The 15,681-nt window shown below is 44.9% G+C and overlaps 1 protein-coding gene across 1 annotated transcript; it reads left to right on the top strand.

The window, feature by feature from the left end:
• Positions 1–7,818: 7,818 nt before the first annotated feature.
• On the top strand, positions 7,819–10,554 carry LOC142368719 (uncharacterized). The gene is made up of 2 exons (XM_075450908.1): positions 7,819–7,845; positions 9,463–10,554. The coding sequence occupies exons 1-2, from the start codon at positions 7,819–7,821 to the stop codon at positions 10,504–10,506; spliced, it is 1,071 nt and encodes a 356-aa protein (XP_075307023.1). The 3' UTR covers positions 10,507–10,554.
• Positions 10,555–15,681: the final 5,127 nt, after the last annotated feature.

The following is a 15,681-nucleotide window of genomic DNA, read 5'->3' as shown; positions in this document are numbered from 1 at the left end:
CAGGTGAGTCTAGAAAAGAATGAATTTAGCGGTCAGACGTTAGCAGAAATGTCTTCAAAGTGCTCTGTGTCATTGGTTTGATTGCTGCTGCTGGACACGGGCAGTCAGAGCATGCAGCAGAGAGTATAAAGTTCAGATAACCTGGCTGCTAGTCACAGTTAGCCCGGCATGCTAATGCTAAAGCTAATGCTAACCGTTAAAGCGTTAAACCATCCCAGAAACACAACCTCAGCTATAGATTTCAATAAGCCGGCCAGATGGCCAAATAAAATGGAGCTTTATCCTTTTAGCTGTGTGTGAAACATACTTCTGAGCCCTTTTCTTCCTCTTTTCTAACCTTTTGGGGGACTTTTCGACCATCCTGTCACATTTCCCACTAAAGCTGCAGTTTTCTTAAAGGGGAACTCCGGGGCATTTGAAGCTGTTTCCATTGCTAGAGGTTGTCAAATACTGATAGTAGGACACAGAGAGGTGCGTATCTGCGCTCCCTGTGTGAAGATCGCTCTGTCCGCACAGCATGTCAAGCGAGGCTAATACGTGGTGGCTAAGGGGCAAGCGCTAACCCTTCCACGTAAAACAACAACTTGCACACTGCAGAAACGTCACACCACTTTATAACCCATCCGACAATAAAGTCACAAGCCTTACCATCAAAACCATATGCATGGTTCTCACATTACTGGCATGGGGACGTTACAAAACAACTTTATAAACAGCATGTCACTCACCGGCTGGTTGTAGGCTCGCGCATGTGAAAGCCCAGAAGAGTCTAATCCCATATACAAAAGAATTATCTTCTCTAGAAAAACTGCGTTCAAGTATTTAAAACATTACAAGAATATTACTGGGCATGTATTGTTGTAATGTTTTAAATACTTGAACGCAGTTTTTCTAGAGAAGATAATTCTTTTGTATATGGGATTATTCTCCATCGACTCTTCTGGGCTTTCACATGCACGAGCGTACAACTAACCGGTGAGTGACATGCTGTTTATAAAGTTGTTTTGTAACGTTCCCATGCCAGTAATGTGAGAACCATGCATATGGTTTTGATGGTAAGGCTTGTGACTTTATTGTCGGATGGTTTATGATGTGGTGTGACGTTTCTGCTGTGTGCAAGTTGTTGTTTTACGTGGAAGGGTTAGCTCTTGCCCCTTAGCCACCACGTATTAGCCTCGCATGACATGCTGTGCGGACAGAGCGATCTTCACACAGGGAGCGCAGATACGCACCTCTCTGTGTCCTACTATCAGTATTTGACAACCTCTAGCAATGGAAACGCGCTTCAAATGCCCCGGAGTTCCCCTTTAACTTCTTTCTGTAGTTTTGCTGAAATCTTTTGTGATTTAAAAAGTTTGATGATCAATGCCAAATGTAGAATGGTTCTTTCCAGACTTATCTGAGTATCATTTGGCTTTTTGATAGAAGTGTGCAGCCAAAACATGTGATTTGATGTGTTTAACGTACACAATGTGCCATATTTCATGATTAGATCTTAAAATGGGACTTAATTATGCTCAATATAAATCCTTTTGTGGCAGCCGAGCAGACTAAGTTAAGCTCAAATGGTTTTCGGTGTGATCCAACAACGGCACTCCAGGATTTTCACCCAGAGAATTATTAAGTTTAGGTTCAAGGACATGCAGGTTCAATATACAATGAATGAGAAGACGTAGTTCGATGTTTATACAAAAAGATCTAGTTTTTATTATAATAGTTGTCTTTTTATAATACGATTTAAAAACATTCATACAGAAAAATGAAAGAAGACCTAAACAGTGCTGAGCGTGACTGGGGAAACAGGGGCTAGTGAGAAGGGGGGCAGAATCCTAACTAAAATATATAAAGAAACAACAAACCAACTTAAAGGCACCAAAATGTGAGAACTCAAATCCCAAAGGAACACAGCAAAAAGAAAGGGGGAAGACCACCACCCGGACCACCAGACGCCAGCACTGAGAAGGAGATAAACAAATCTTAGTAATGGTCAATTTAGTAACTGAAAAAGAAATAAACAAAACCAAAATATAAATGTACTCCAAAAGAAAACAATATACAAATTATCATAAAGTAGCTAACGGAAACTAACAAAGAAAACAAAACAGAAACTAAGGGAGGGTAACCTCAAAATCAATTAAAACTGCCAGAGACGCTCCGTGCGTCAGGCACAGCGCTCAGACTGCCGTCCGTTGGTGCCGGGCGCAGCCGTTAAGGCTGAAGCACTAGACGATTACAACATTAAAACAGGGAATCCCAAGCAAGACCTATTTCAGGCAATACATATCGGCGATAGATAAAAACCCCAAGCAGGTTGGATGAACTGTCAGTCAGTAAAGCAGGATCAGAAGCTCCGTGCAGAGCAGCAGGATAAAAGCTCCGTGCAGAGCAGCAGTGTCTCCAGCCTACCGGTCAGTGCGACCAGAATTACAACGGCATCTTATGACACAGACACACGCTCTGGAGGAGGAGAGGAGAGCGACCCAGGCGGCAGTCCACCTGTTAACACCGCGAGGGGAGACGGCACCCCGAGAGCCACTGGAGCCAGGGATGCATAACGGCCACAACTTGTCGAGAAAATGACCCCTAACCCGGAAGCAGTCAATTCGATGGAAGCAGACAGGGAAAGCAGGAGGGAGGGCTCCTTTTATTCTGCCACTCCTCTGATTGAATAATTGACAGCATGCCTACAGGCAGGTGAGGGAACTGGTCATGCATCTATGCTGCTACACTTTAATGACATGAAGAGTTTAAGTTGTGTGAAGAGGAGTCATAGCATTTTTATAAAGACTTGTGGGTGATCCAGGAAAGTATCACAGGAGCAGTAGAAATCCAGTTCTCCTCAGTATCAGTGTGTGATTTCTCAGATTTACACTCAAAAGCCCATTAAAAGATAGTCTGACTGTCCTCTTCAGAAGTGTCTCATGAAAGCTGCATTATTCACTTTCCTTTACATATCCAATATTTTCTGTTATCCACGAACCAACAAGGACTGAGCACATGATAAAAAGGTTCTGGAAATGGTTTAGAAACGGAGAGAATCTGAACCTCCGTCTTTGGGATGATATTGGGACCCTTTCCTCAAACAGGATCATTGTCTTAATGTAGTAAAATGATTTAAGTTGATGGTGTTCCACTGACTCAGATGAGATTTATGGGATATTGCACACAGTGGCTGTCGGTCTACAGAGTTATTATTACATTTTTTTTTCTGAATTTGATCAAAAAGCTACAAATATTTTGAACTGTGACCTTAGTGGGTCTTTTAAAGTTCACAGGGATTTAAATAAAAAGCACAGTAATGAGTTTAATGGAATGTGACTGGATGGTTAAAAACTGAACGCTGCACGCCACAGTTGGATCTTATCGTATGTGCTGACTGTTGCAGAGTCCATCAGTCGGACCAGAATGGAGCAGAACCAGGAGCTGAAGCAGGAGCTGAAGCAGGAGCTGAAGCAGGAGCAGAACCAGGAGCAGAACCAGGAGCAGAACCAGGAGCAGGAGCAGAAGCAGGAGCAGAAGCAGGAGCAGAAGCAGGAGCAGAAGCAGGAGCTGAAGCAGGAGCTGAAGCAGGAGCTGAAGCAGGAGCAGAACCAGAAGCTGAACCAGAAGCAGAACCAGAAGCAGAACCAGGAGCAGAACCAGGAGCAGAACCAGAAACTGAAGCAGGAGCAGAACCAGGAGCAGAACCAGGAGCAGAACCAGGAGCAGAACCAGGAGCAGAACCAGGAGCAGAACCAGGCGCTGAAGCAGGAGCTGAAGCAGGAGCTGAAGCAGGAGCTGAACCAGGAGCAGAACCAGGAGCTGAACCAGGAGCAGAACCAGGAGCTGAAGCAGGAGCTGAAGCAGGAGCTGAAGCAGGAGCTGAAGCAGGAGCTGAAGCAGGAGCTGAAGCAGGAGCTGAACCAGGAGCAGAACCAGGAGCTGAACCAGGAGCTGAACCCCTCCACCAGGAACAGAGCCGGCTCATCCTCTGGGTCCACCGGGCCACAGGTCAGTGTGGGGGAGGTTTTTATTTTATTTCTTATTTATTGGGTTAGGACTCTGCACATTAATCAACATCTCAGCAAAGCATCCATGTAAATATGCCGGAGTTAGCACAGTTGCTAAATTTCATCCGTTGTCCTCAGGCAGGTATCATAAAAACATACAGACAATACACCATGACAAAAAACTAAAGAACAAACAAACAGAAAATATTTAGAAAGATTCACATCAAAGTTAAGAGTTCGTACACAAAAGGGAAAAGACGGAGAGGTGACCCATGAGAGCAGCTCTGGCTGTTTTCAACCACTGTTTAAAGGGGATAGAGAATCAAAATCATCTTTTTCACGTTTTTTGTGTTAATTCTGAGTCTCCCCGCTGTGGGGAGTACACACAAAGTGCCAGCAAGTGTCAGAACCTCTGTTTCAAGTACTCCCCTTTTTTGAATATCCCCCAGAAAAGTGCCAATCCGTTTTTGTGAAAAAGTGACGTCACTTTTTTTCACCGTTTCAGACGCCCCTTCGGCGAGAAACAGGAACTTGTGTGCCTTCCAAGGCTGTGAAAGCGGACTACGATCGTTACATATTCTTCCCCCGGAAAGCAATGTTCGCGATCAATGGCTTTTATTTATTTTTAACAGCATCCCCAGTACATTCAACCGCCTGAGTACAGTTTCACAAAGCTTGCACGATTCCGAGCAGGCGTCGGAATTTAATGCTCAGTGAGGGTCAGTTCCGACAGGGACAGACACAAGCCCCTTTCACACTGAGGAATAACCCGCGTTTAATCCGTGAATTTAGCGTGTCTGCTGTTGCATTCACACTGACGACCCGGGCTGCCGCGTCAACTCGACTCGCCTTTCGACCCACGTCGGACCCTAGTCTTTTTGCCGAGCCGAGTTTGGTGTGAACGCAATCGACGCGGGTCGGACATGGGCGTGGCGTGACGTGAGGAGTTTAAAAGACAGAATGGACAGCTGATTCAGAACAACGGCGACAGGTGAGGACAAGTTTCACTCTGTTTTACATCAAGTTCGAGACATTTTTGACTATGTCTAAACTGGGTTGGAAAAGGGATACACGCAGCCGCTTCACCCGGCCACTTCCTCCAGCTCTTCTGGGGGGACCCCGAGGAGTTCCCAGGCCAGCCGAGAAACATAGTCTCTCCAACGTGTCCTGGGTCTTCCCCGGGGCCTCCTCCCAGTGAGACGGGCCCGGAACACCTCACCAGGGAGGCGTCCAGGAGGCATCCTAACCAGATGCCCGAGCCACCTCATCTGACTCCTCTCGATGCGGAGGAGCAGCGGTTCTACTCTGAGCCCCTCCCGGATGACCGAGCTTCTCACCCTATCTCTAAGGGAGAGCCCAGCCACCCTGCGGAGGAAACTCATTTCGGCCGCTTGTATCTGCGATCTCGTTCTTTCGGTTCTCTCGTTCTGTCAATCTCCTGCTCCATTGAGCAGGAACAAGACCCCGAGATACTTGAACTCCTCCACTTGGGGAAGGATCTCATTCCCGACCCAGAGAGGGCATTCCACCCTTTTCCGGCTGAGGACCATGGTCTCAGATTTGGAGGTGCTGATTCTCATCCCAGCCGCTTCACACTCGGCTGCGAACCGCTCCAGTGAGAGCTGAAGGTCACGGCCCGACGACGCCAACAGAACCACATCGTCCGCAAAAAGCAGAGACCCAATTCTGAGGTCGCCAAACCGGACCCCCTCAACGCCCTGGCTGCGCCTAGAAATTCTGTCCATAAAAATTATGAACAGAATCGGTGACAAAAGGCAGCCTTGACGGAGTCCAACCCTCACAGGAAACATCTCCGACTTACTGCCGGCAATGCGGACCAAACTCTGACACCGGTCATACAGAGACCGAACAGCCCATATCAAGGAGTCCGGCACTCCATACTCCCAGAGCACCCCCCACAAGAGTCCCCGAGGGACACGGTCGAACGCCTTCTCCAAGTCCAAAAAACACATGTAGACCGGTTGGGCGAACTCCCATGCACCCTCCAGGATCCTGCGGAGGGTATAGAGCTGGTCCACTGTTCCACGGCCAGGACGAAAACCACACTGCACCTCCTGAATCCGAGATTCAACTATCCGGCGGATCCTCCTCTCCAGTACCCCTGAATAGACCTTGCCAGGGAGGCTGAGGAGTGTGATCCCCCTATAGTTGGAACACACCCTCCGGTCCCCGTTTTTAAAGAGGGTGACCACCACCCCGATCTGCCAGTCCAGAGGCACTGCCCCCGATGTCCACGCAATGCTGCAGAGGCCTGTCAACCAAGACAGCCCTACAACATCCAGAGCCTTGAGGAACTCAGGACGGACCTCATCCACCCCCAGGGCCTTGCCACCGAGGAGTTTTTTGACAACCTCTGCAACCTCAGCCCCAGAAATGGGAGGCCCCACGTCCGAGCTCCCCAACTCTGCTTCCTCATCGGAAGGCGTGTCGGTAGGATTGAGGAGGCCCTCGAAGTATTCCCCCCACCGACTCACAACGTCCCTAGTTGAGGTCAGCAGAGCCCCGCCCTCACCATACACGGTGTTGACGGTGCACCGCTTCCCCCCCGAGCCGCCGGATGGTGGACCAGAATCTCTTCGAGGCCGTCCGGAAGTCGGTCTCCATGGCCTCCCCGAACTCCTCCCAAGCCCGAGTTTTTGCCTCAGCAACCGCAGAGGCCGTGTTCCGCTTGGCCTGTCGGTACCCATCAGCTGCTTCCAGAGTCCCACTGGCCAAAAAGGCCCCATAGGACTCCTCCTTCAGCTTGACGGCTTCCCTCACCACTGGGGTCCACCAGCGGGTTCGGGGGTTGCCGCCACGACAGGCACCGACCACCTTACGGCCACAGCTCCGGTCGGCCGCCTCAACAATGGAGGCACGGAACATGGCCCATTCGGGCTCAATGTCCCCCACCTCCCCCGGGACATGGCTGAAGCTCTGCCGGAGGTGGGAGTTGAAACTCCTCCTTACAGGGGATTCCACCAGTCGTTCCCAACAGACCCTCACAATACGTTTGGGCCTGCCAGGTCTGACCGGCTTCCTCCCCCACCAGCGGAGCCAACTCACCACCAGGTGGTGATCAGTTGACAGCTCCGCCCCTCTCTTCACCCGAGTGTCCAGGACATACGGCCGCAAGTCCGACGATACAACCACAAAGTCGATCATTGAGCTGCGGCCTAGGGTGTCCTGGTGCCAAGTGCACGTATGGACACCCTTATGCCTGAACATGGTGTTCGTTATGGACAGTCCGTGACGAGCACAGAAGTTCAATAATAAAACACCACTCTGATTCAGATTGGGGGGGCCGTTCCTCCCAATCACGCACCTCCAGGTTTCACTGTCATTGCCCACGTGAGCATTGAAGTCCCCCAGCAGGACGTGGGAGTCTCCCGGAGGAGCACTCTCCAGTGCCTCTTCCAGGGACTCCAAAAAGGGTGGGTACTCCTAACTGCTGTTCGGTGCATAAGCACAAACAACAGTCAGGACCCGTACCCCCACCCTAAGGCGGAAGGGAGGCTACCCTCTCGTCTACAGGAGTAAACCCCAATGTACAGGCGCACAGCCGGGGGGCAATAAGTATGCCCACACCTGCTCTACGCCTCTCACCGCGGGCATCTCCAGAGTGGAAGAGAGTCCAATCCCTCTCGAGAAGGCTGGTTCCGGAGCCCAAGCCATGCGTCGAGGTGAGTCCAACTATATCTAGCCGGAACCGCTCAGCCTCGTGCACCAGCTCAGGCTCCTTCCCCAGCAGAGAAGTGACGTTCCACGTCCCAAGAGCCAGCTTCAGTAGCCGAGGATCAGACCGCCAAGGTGGCCTGGCTCCAGGGGGATGCCGGTAACCCACGTCCGGGCGAAGGTACACGTTCTCCAAAAATCTTCTTCATCATGGGGGTTTTATGAGCTGTTCTTTGTCTGGTCCCTCATCTAGGATCTGTTTGCCATGGGTGAGCAATGGCAAACAGACAACATAGCTCCCAGACTCATTGGGGCACGCAAACCACCCCACCATGGTAAGGTGACAGCTCATGGGGGTGCTATGAGTACAACAATATTAAAGAAAATAACAATAAAATGTAAATAATACTTACGTGTCAAGAGTAACGTTTCCGTCGTCAGAAAATGCTTCTTCTTCTTCAGAGTCAATGAACGACACATCACTGTCTTCCTCTGACACACACTCGTTAAAAGCATCACTGTCCCGCCGTAGACAAACCTCCAAGGCTTCCTCCATAGTGTATTTAGTTTTCCAAGTCCGTTTAGCCATTTTGCAGACACAAGAAGACGAATAACTGCAGAATTTCGAATTACGCACAGCGATGCGTAATTTGCAACTCCTGAAATCAGTAACTACTTGCACAGGAAATGTTTGCGCAGACCTATGGCTGTTTATGGGAGAAATCCCCCCCATCGCGCGTCATGCCATTTTTTTTTTCAGAATGTCATTTGCTATTCAATCCGCCACTCCAAAGTAAACTGGTTCGAGCCGCACACGAAACAAGTAGTGCAGATACTTTTGATGCATCAGTGAGTAACTGACTATTGTGTCCCAGCAGACAGGGTAAACAGTCATCTATTGGAACAAGTAAGATGTCATTCAAAAGCTAAACGACTAGAGCTGTTTCGGTATGACGTTGGGGCTAATACATGCATGCTAACTGAAGTTATGATCAAGAATGTGCGGAAAAATATGCTTCCGACAGAAATTCTGAAAGTTAGCCGCCGCAGACTTTGTGTCTTTTGTGGGCGAAATACTTGTTGTAGACTAACTATTTTACTGGAGTACATTAATTGTACCCTTGCCAACGTGACAGGACCGTTTTTATTGAAATTGTATCTTTTCTTAGAATACTGTGAGGCTTTATAGGTGACTTTGACACTTTATTTTTTTTTGCGACTGGTTTTACATAAGTGTTTACTGCGTCCACAGTTCTGATTTTATCCTGGATACATCATTGGAATCACAAGAGCCTTAGCTTTCCAACGGTATATAACATATGTAGGTACATATAAAGGCGGGCTGAGGAAAACCCCGGATTTGCGCTGAAGTGTGCAACGTCCCGCCGGCGGGACATAAAAACGTTAAGGGGTTAATAAATGTTCCATTTGCTCAGTTTGTGTTTTTCCTGGTTAAAAATATCTATCTATCTATCTATCTATCTATCTATCTATCTATCTATCTATGTTCCTTTTCAGAGTTTCATCATGACAAAAAGAATTAGTAAAAGAGCAAAAAGCCAGAGTTTACTGGTTAAAAAGCTGAACGTGTGCAGAACACATCAGAGCACAGTGCTGATAGCTGAGGGCACTTATAAACGCACCCTCAGCATTCACGTTTGATCTGAGATATTGAGACCTGTGTGGCTCGGTCTGTCCAGCTCCAGTTAGAATATGTTGGTTAGCGTAGGTTAGCTTAGAGAAATCTTTTGTGTGAACTTCAAAAGGATCTAAGTCTTCTTCCTCTCTGTCATTGCAGAAACATAGAGCCCAAGAGGGATCCAGATGGCACTGCTGTAAGGACTGTGGGAAAGTTATCAAACGATCAAATCTGAGGTATCATCAGAGGCTTCATACTGGAGAGAAGCCATACAGCTGTGGTCAGTGTGGGGCAGCTTTCACTGGAATATCTGATCTAAAGAGACACCAACGTATTCACACAGGAGAGAAACCTTTCATCTGTGGTCAGTGTGAAGCAGCTTTCACTAGATTATCTGATCTAAAGAGACACCAACGTATTCACTCAGGAGAGAAGCCATACAGCTGTGGTCAGTGTGGGTCAGCTTTCACTACATTAGCTAGTCTAAAGACACACCAACGTATTCACACAGGAGAGAAACCTTTCATCTGTGGTCAGTGTGGGGCAGCTTTCACTGCATTATCTAGTCTAAAGACACACCAACGTATTCACTCAGGAGAGAGGCCTTATATCTGTGGTCAGTGTGGGGCAGCTTTCAATCAATTATCTAATCTAAATACACACCAACGTATTCACTCAGGAGAGAAACATTTCATCTGTGGTCAGTGTGGGGCAGCTTTCACTCATTTATCTCATCTAAAGACGCACCAACGTATTCACACAGGAGTGAAACCTTTCAGCTGTGGTCAGTGTGGGGCAGCTTTCACTCAATCATCTCATCTAAAGACACACCAATGTATTCACACACGAGTGAAACCTTTCATCTGTGGTCAGTGTGGGGCAGCTTTCACTACATCAGGTAGTCTTAAGACACACCAGCGTAGTCACACAGGAGAGAAGCCATACAGCTGTGGTCAATGTGGGGCAGCTTTCACTGCATTATCTAGTCTAAAGACACACCAACGTAGTCACACAGGAGAGAAGCCATACACCTGTGGTCAGTGTGGGGCAGCTTTCACTGCATTATCTAGTCTAAAGACACACCAACGTAGTCACACAGGAGAGAAACCTTTCATCTGTGGCCAGTGTGGGGCAGCTTTCACTGCATCAGGTAATCTAAAGAGACACCAACGTTGTCACACTGCAGAGAAATTATTGGCATAAATCAACAACAATTTATATGGCAGATGAGCAAACATTCACCTGGCAGCAGCAACAGGAACTTCCAATCAGAAGCCTTGCCTTTGTTCAGATTAAAAATATTTTTTTGTGGATTAACACCTTCTCTTATCAGGACTTTAGTTCTGAATGTTCTGTGGGGAGCACATGTTTGAAGAACCATTGAAAGTGCTTTATAATTTGTTGGGATATCTTTAACTGGGGACGGATCTCCCGACGTTCAAGACAAACATGGCATCAATTGTGAGTTGATGGACAGAACAAAATGCAGTCTGTTTGAAAGTAGAAACATGTTTATTCTGTTATACTGAACATATTTGTTTTGTTTAAAGTTAAGATCCACAAAGTAGCTTTCCACCAGCTGTGGGTATTTATGTAAACATCTGAAGGAGCAATATATCATTTCAGTTTGATGTGAAGTCGAGCTTTACACTCGTCTGTATTTCATTGTTTTGCATTTCATTAAAGGTCAGATGTTAACTTTTCTCATGCTTTTCATGTTCTTGCTATACAGATATTTTTGAAAAAAATGTGTGTTTGGTTACGAGGGAAAGTTGACCCTTATCATCTTCCCCAAAGACCCAGAAATCTTTAACGCAGTCTGAAAAAGGTTTGGAGTTGTTCCCTGTACTTCCCAGACAGCTGTATGATGCTCATGACTGAAGCTGAAAGTTAAGGCTGTTCCAACACTAAAAGGGCACGAGGCTCAACTTCAAGCTGTGAAACTCTTTCAAATGTCTGTTGTGTTGGAATCAATGTGTGAACGGATTTTAGTCCAAACGTTATGGCTGCACTGAGGGAAAAGGCAGCTAAGCAGGCTAACGGTACTTTGAATTGAACCGTTTAACACGAGAAAACTGAACTGAACTGATCAGATTATGTGGGAGAGAACTGTCATGACATGGCCTAATTACATCGTGTGCTTTGTTGACTGGTTCATATGAATATTGTTGACAGTTAGAATGAGCTTGTTTATGATGATGGCAAAAGCTAGGCGCTTGAGGAAGATTTGGGCTTGGCCACGTACGCTTGTTATGATCCAGGAGCAGTATAAAGGGTTGTCACAAAATTAGGTCGGTGGAGAACTTCGGACAATTCTTTATGCACATTTGCTGTGACGGCTTGTTCAAATAAACTTCCCAGATGAAAGGCTGACCGACGCGGATTTGACTCCTTTTCTCCACTACAGAAATGGTGACCCCGAATTCGTGAGATTCTACATCTGGAGCCCGGCAAAGCGTGTCCTCTGTGCCCCGACAACTGACATCAGCTGTTAAAAGCCGGCCGGCAGGTGGGATTTTTTCCTAACCATTATTTTTTTCCTAACCGGATTTCTGTTGGTGGTCTACAGGTGACGGATCTTTCCGGTTTTCCCCAAATTAAAAGAACACAGGAGAGAGTACAGATTCTGCATTCGGTAATCATTTCATTGTTTTCCTCTGCGCAGGGGGGCTGCTGAGATTGTATAAGAAATTTTGGGCCAAGAGGAGCCGAATGTTTGAATTGAGATAAAAATTGGGTAAACAGCAGCTTATGTGAGACGTGTTTGTGAAGCAGACGGCTGTGAGCAGCTGGTCGGGCTATTGTGTGATATATTTTTGTGGTAATTAAGAAGGACTAGTCGCTATTGCCCTGGCAGGTAATGAATCGGATGAGTTCGAACTGGATTGATGAATACGCTTTAAAGAAGCGAACAGGTTGTTGAGCAATCGTTCATGGTGCCTCTTACAACCAACAGCCATCCTTCAATGCATTGGGGGGGAATACTTGCGGAAGTACGGGGCATATTAGATATTAATATATGTGAAAATTATTTTCACTAGTCAAGGAGTAGACGAATACTGATAATTGATTGACTTGCGAACAGAAAACGTTTGTGGAATCAATAAGACTTTCAAGAAAACTCTGCTTAGAACTCTTTGGAGTTATCCGAGACCTCAGTATAAAGACATTTTGAGAAGAAAATTCAAATTCGTTCATGAGTTGGCCACAGGAGTTATTATAAAGAGGTCACAGGGAGGCTGATAAAGTAGGCTACACATCAGCGTCTGTTACTTTGGTCCTTAGAGACCATATCACAAGGCTTATAGAGAAAACACATTTTTGTATTTCATATATTGCCTACACCAATATCTCCTGAAAAATTAAAAGTCTAAATGAAAGAAATTGATCATTTAAAACTGTGAAGATTTGAACGGTGACTGACACAAAACTCTGACCGACTGACTTGGGGTGTGTGTGTGACCGGTCTCTGTCTCTGTCAATGTGTGTGTAACTGCGTGTGAAATCCTGCTGTTTTATGTGAATTTAAGGGAAAAAAGAAGAAAAGAAAAAAGTTATTTTGTGTGAGAAATCAAGGTTCCAACTCATCTCATCCCTTGAATTTTGAGTATTTTTAGTCATTTTGAGTATTTAGGATTAAGAACACACACGTAGTTTTGGTGAATATAATCGAAGTTCCATACACATTCGCACATAGAGTTAACACAATGTCTTACATATATAATCTTAGGCTAAATAAAAGATTAAGTGAGTGCAGAGACACTCAGATTTGCTTCATTGTTATAATTGCCGCATTGATAGTTTGTTGAAATAAGGTGTTGTTACAGTGATGAGCTGTGTGTCAAACGCTGTGTGTTGATTTCTTCAATATTGTGAATTTTTATTGAGTGCATCCTATTATTATTGAATTATTGAATCACATTTTAACTACTGATTTTATATTGTTCTTATTTCTTTATTTTTGTTTCCAATTTAAATCATGCTTTTTATTTCTCTGATTTTATCTATTTTTTTATTTTTATTTCTATTATTTTCTTATTTCTTTTTAATGCCTTCTTGTGATTTTATATAGCTGTGAAGCACTTTGAATTGCATTGTGTATGAATTGTGCTCTATAAATAAAATTTGCCTTGCCTTGCCTTGTGATTTGTTTTAGGTTTCTAAGTTCTGGTTTCAACAGGCTAGTTGGAGGTGTTTGGGTTTCAGGGGGAGAGCGAGGTGCTGCGCGTGCACGCTGGTGTCCGCTGTTTGTGCGGGTGCACGCCGTTGTCCTTGACATTCTTATGCTGTTCCACACTCACAGATGTTCGTGTGTAATCACATTTTCTTTCCTTTTTGTTTTCCAGGGCACTTTATGGTTGAACTGTAATAATTATTAGTTTTCTTTAGGTAATGTGCTAATTGCAGAGTTGTTATCAGTCGAGTAAATGAGGGTTTCGCAAACTTAGAGGAGAGTTTCTGTCTCTAAGCCATTGTTTGTCATGCCATTCGACGTGATTTTTGACATTCCTGATAAAGAAAGTTTTTCGCTTATGCATCGTTTCTGTATCTTTTGGTCTGTGTTTCTCCCTGTCCACAGCGTGTCAAATTGCATTTCTTCCTCTTTCTTAAGTTGTTACAAAACTGTGACAAACGCCATTTTGAGTTGAAGAATAGGGTGTGTTGCAATTGTTATGTCTTGTTCATAAGATTACAAATTGGGAGGAGTTAATAAGAGCCTGGGAGGCAGGTTTAGAGGTGTGTTCATATTTGATTGGTCAGAATTTACGTGTTTCATTGGAGGTAGGTTTAGGGGTGTGTTCATATTTCATTGGTCAAAATTTTCAGATGTCATTGGTCAGAATTGACGTAGCTGTGACGTGCATTGTATCATCTGGATTGGTGGAGAGACATTATGCATGGATCTGATCGGAAGCATCTGGGTAGAGCAAAAGTTGGGGCAACGCCTTTAGCCTGAGGCACTTTAAAGAAAGCATTAACTGAGCTTTCGATTAGCAATAAATTAACATTGTTTAGCATTTGTAATACAGCTAGTATTGATTAGCACTAATTAGTATTGATTAGCAATAACTAGCATTGATTAGCGATAATTAGCATTGAGTAGCATAATTAGCATTGATTAGCATTGGTTAACAAGGAAGCTAGTAGTGATTAGCAATAAGTAGCATTGGTTAGCATAGTTAGCATTTTGTTTGCAATAATTAGCATTGATCAGAAATACAATTAGCATTTATTAGCAACAGCTAGGAAGCTAACATCAATTGGCATTGGTTAGCAAACATTAGCATTAACAATAAGCTAATAATAACCTAACTCCAAACTAGAAATTAACATAGCAACAAGCTAAATTAGCCTAACATTGAATTAAGATTGGGTTAATTTTGAAACCAACCTTGAGCATAAGCTTCCAAAGCGAACATAGGCTAACATTAACATTGACAATATCCAAGCCAACAATTAGCATAATTAGCAGCATCTAAGCCAAATTTAGCAGAGCATTAAATTAGCATTGATTAGAGTTAGTTTAATTTAAATTGTCTTTCAAGAGTTTTTAAACGAAAAATAGAAAAGGGAAAAATAATAATAATAATTAAATTAAATTAAAGAAATAAATAAGTAAATAAAAAAGTCAAAAGAAGGGAACTAACTAGGTGAAACAATGGATGTAACACCAACAATAACCATCAGCGCCAAGCATCCTGAACATTCCAAAGATATTAAAAAGATATCTCAAAAATGGGAAAAACGAGCAAAAAATAAGTTCTCACCCTGGCCAAAAGGTGGCACTTTCAATGTAGCTGCCTGTAAGATTATGGAACAAAGAATTAAAGTTTACAAACCAAAGGACAAAAGCAAAAAGAGACAGGAAAAGAGAGAGCTTGAATTAAAAGTTTTACATTTCTTTGAAAATGCAGAGCTATATCCAACACTGCCAGGAGCAGTAAACATACAAGGAGATTCTGAAATGAAAAATCACAAAATATCTCATGAACGTCCAGAACCACAAAGAGCTACATCAAGCAGTCATGGAGCTCCTGAGCCAGACGCCGTCTGTAATTCAGATCAGGCAAGGGGACAGCTCCCACAATATCAAAAATCACCAGAACTGCCACCTCCAGTTCAAAAGGCATCTTCTGAAGAACATAAGAGTCCAACAGCGTCAGCAGCGAGTTTGATAGAAGTGACGCAGGGACAGTATGTGCAGTGGCAGATGCTCTACCTAGCGGGGCTGGTTGCTCGATTGCCAGACATTCACACAGGTGCAAGCAAATGGATAAGAGCTTTTGAACAAGAGACTGTGCATAAACTGTTGACGGTGGGACACATTAAGGCAGTGTGGGCACTGTGTTTTGGAACTTCTACCATGGAGGGCATTTT

The sequence above is a fragment of the Odontesthes bonariensis genome, chromosome 19, assembly GCF_027942865.1.
Source record: "Odontesthes bonariensis isolate fOdoBon6 chromosome 19, fOdoBon6.hap1, whole genome shotgun sequence".
Classification (NCBI taxonomy): Eukaryota; Metazoa; Chordata; class Actinopteri; order Atheriniformes; family Atherinopsidae; genus Odontesthes; species Odontesthes bonariensis.
The sequence above is the reverse complement of the archived record's forward strand: the minus strand, read 5'-3'. Positions and strand labels throughout refer to the sequence as shown.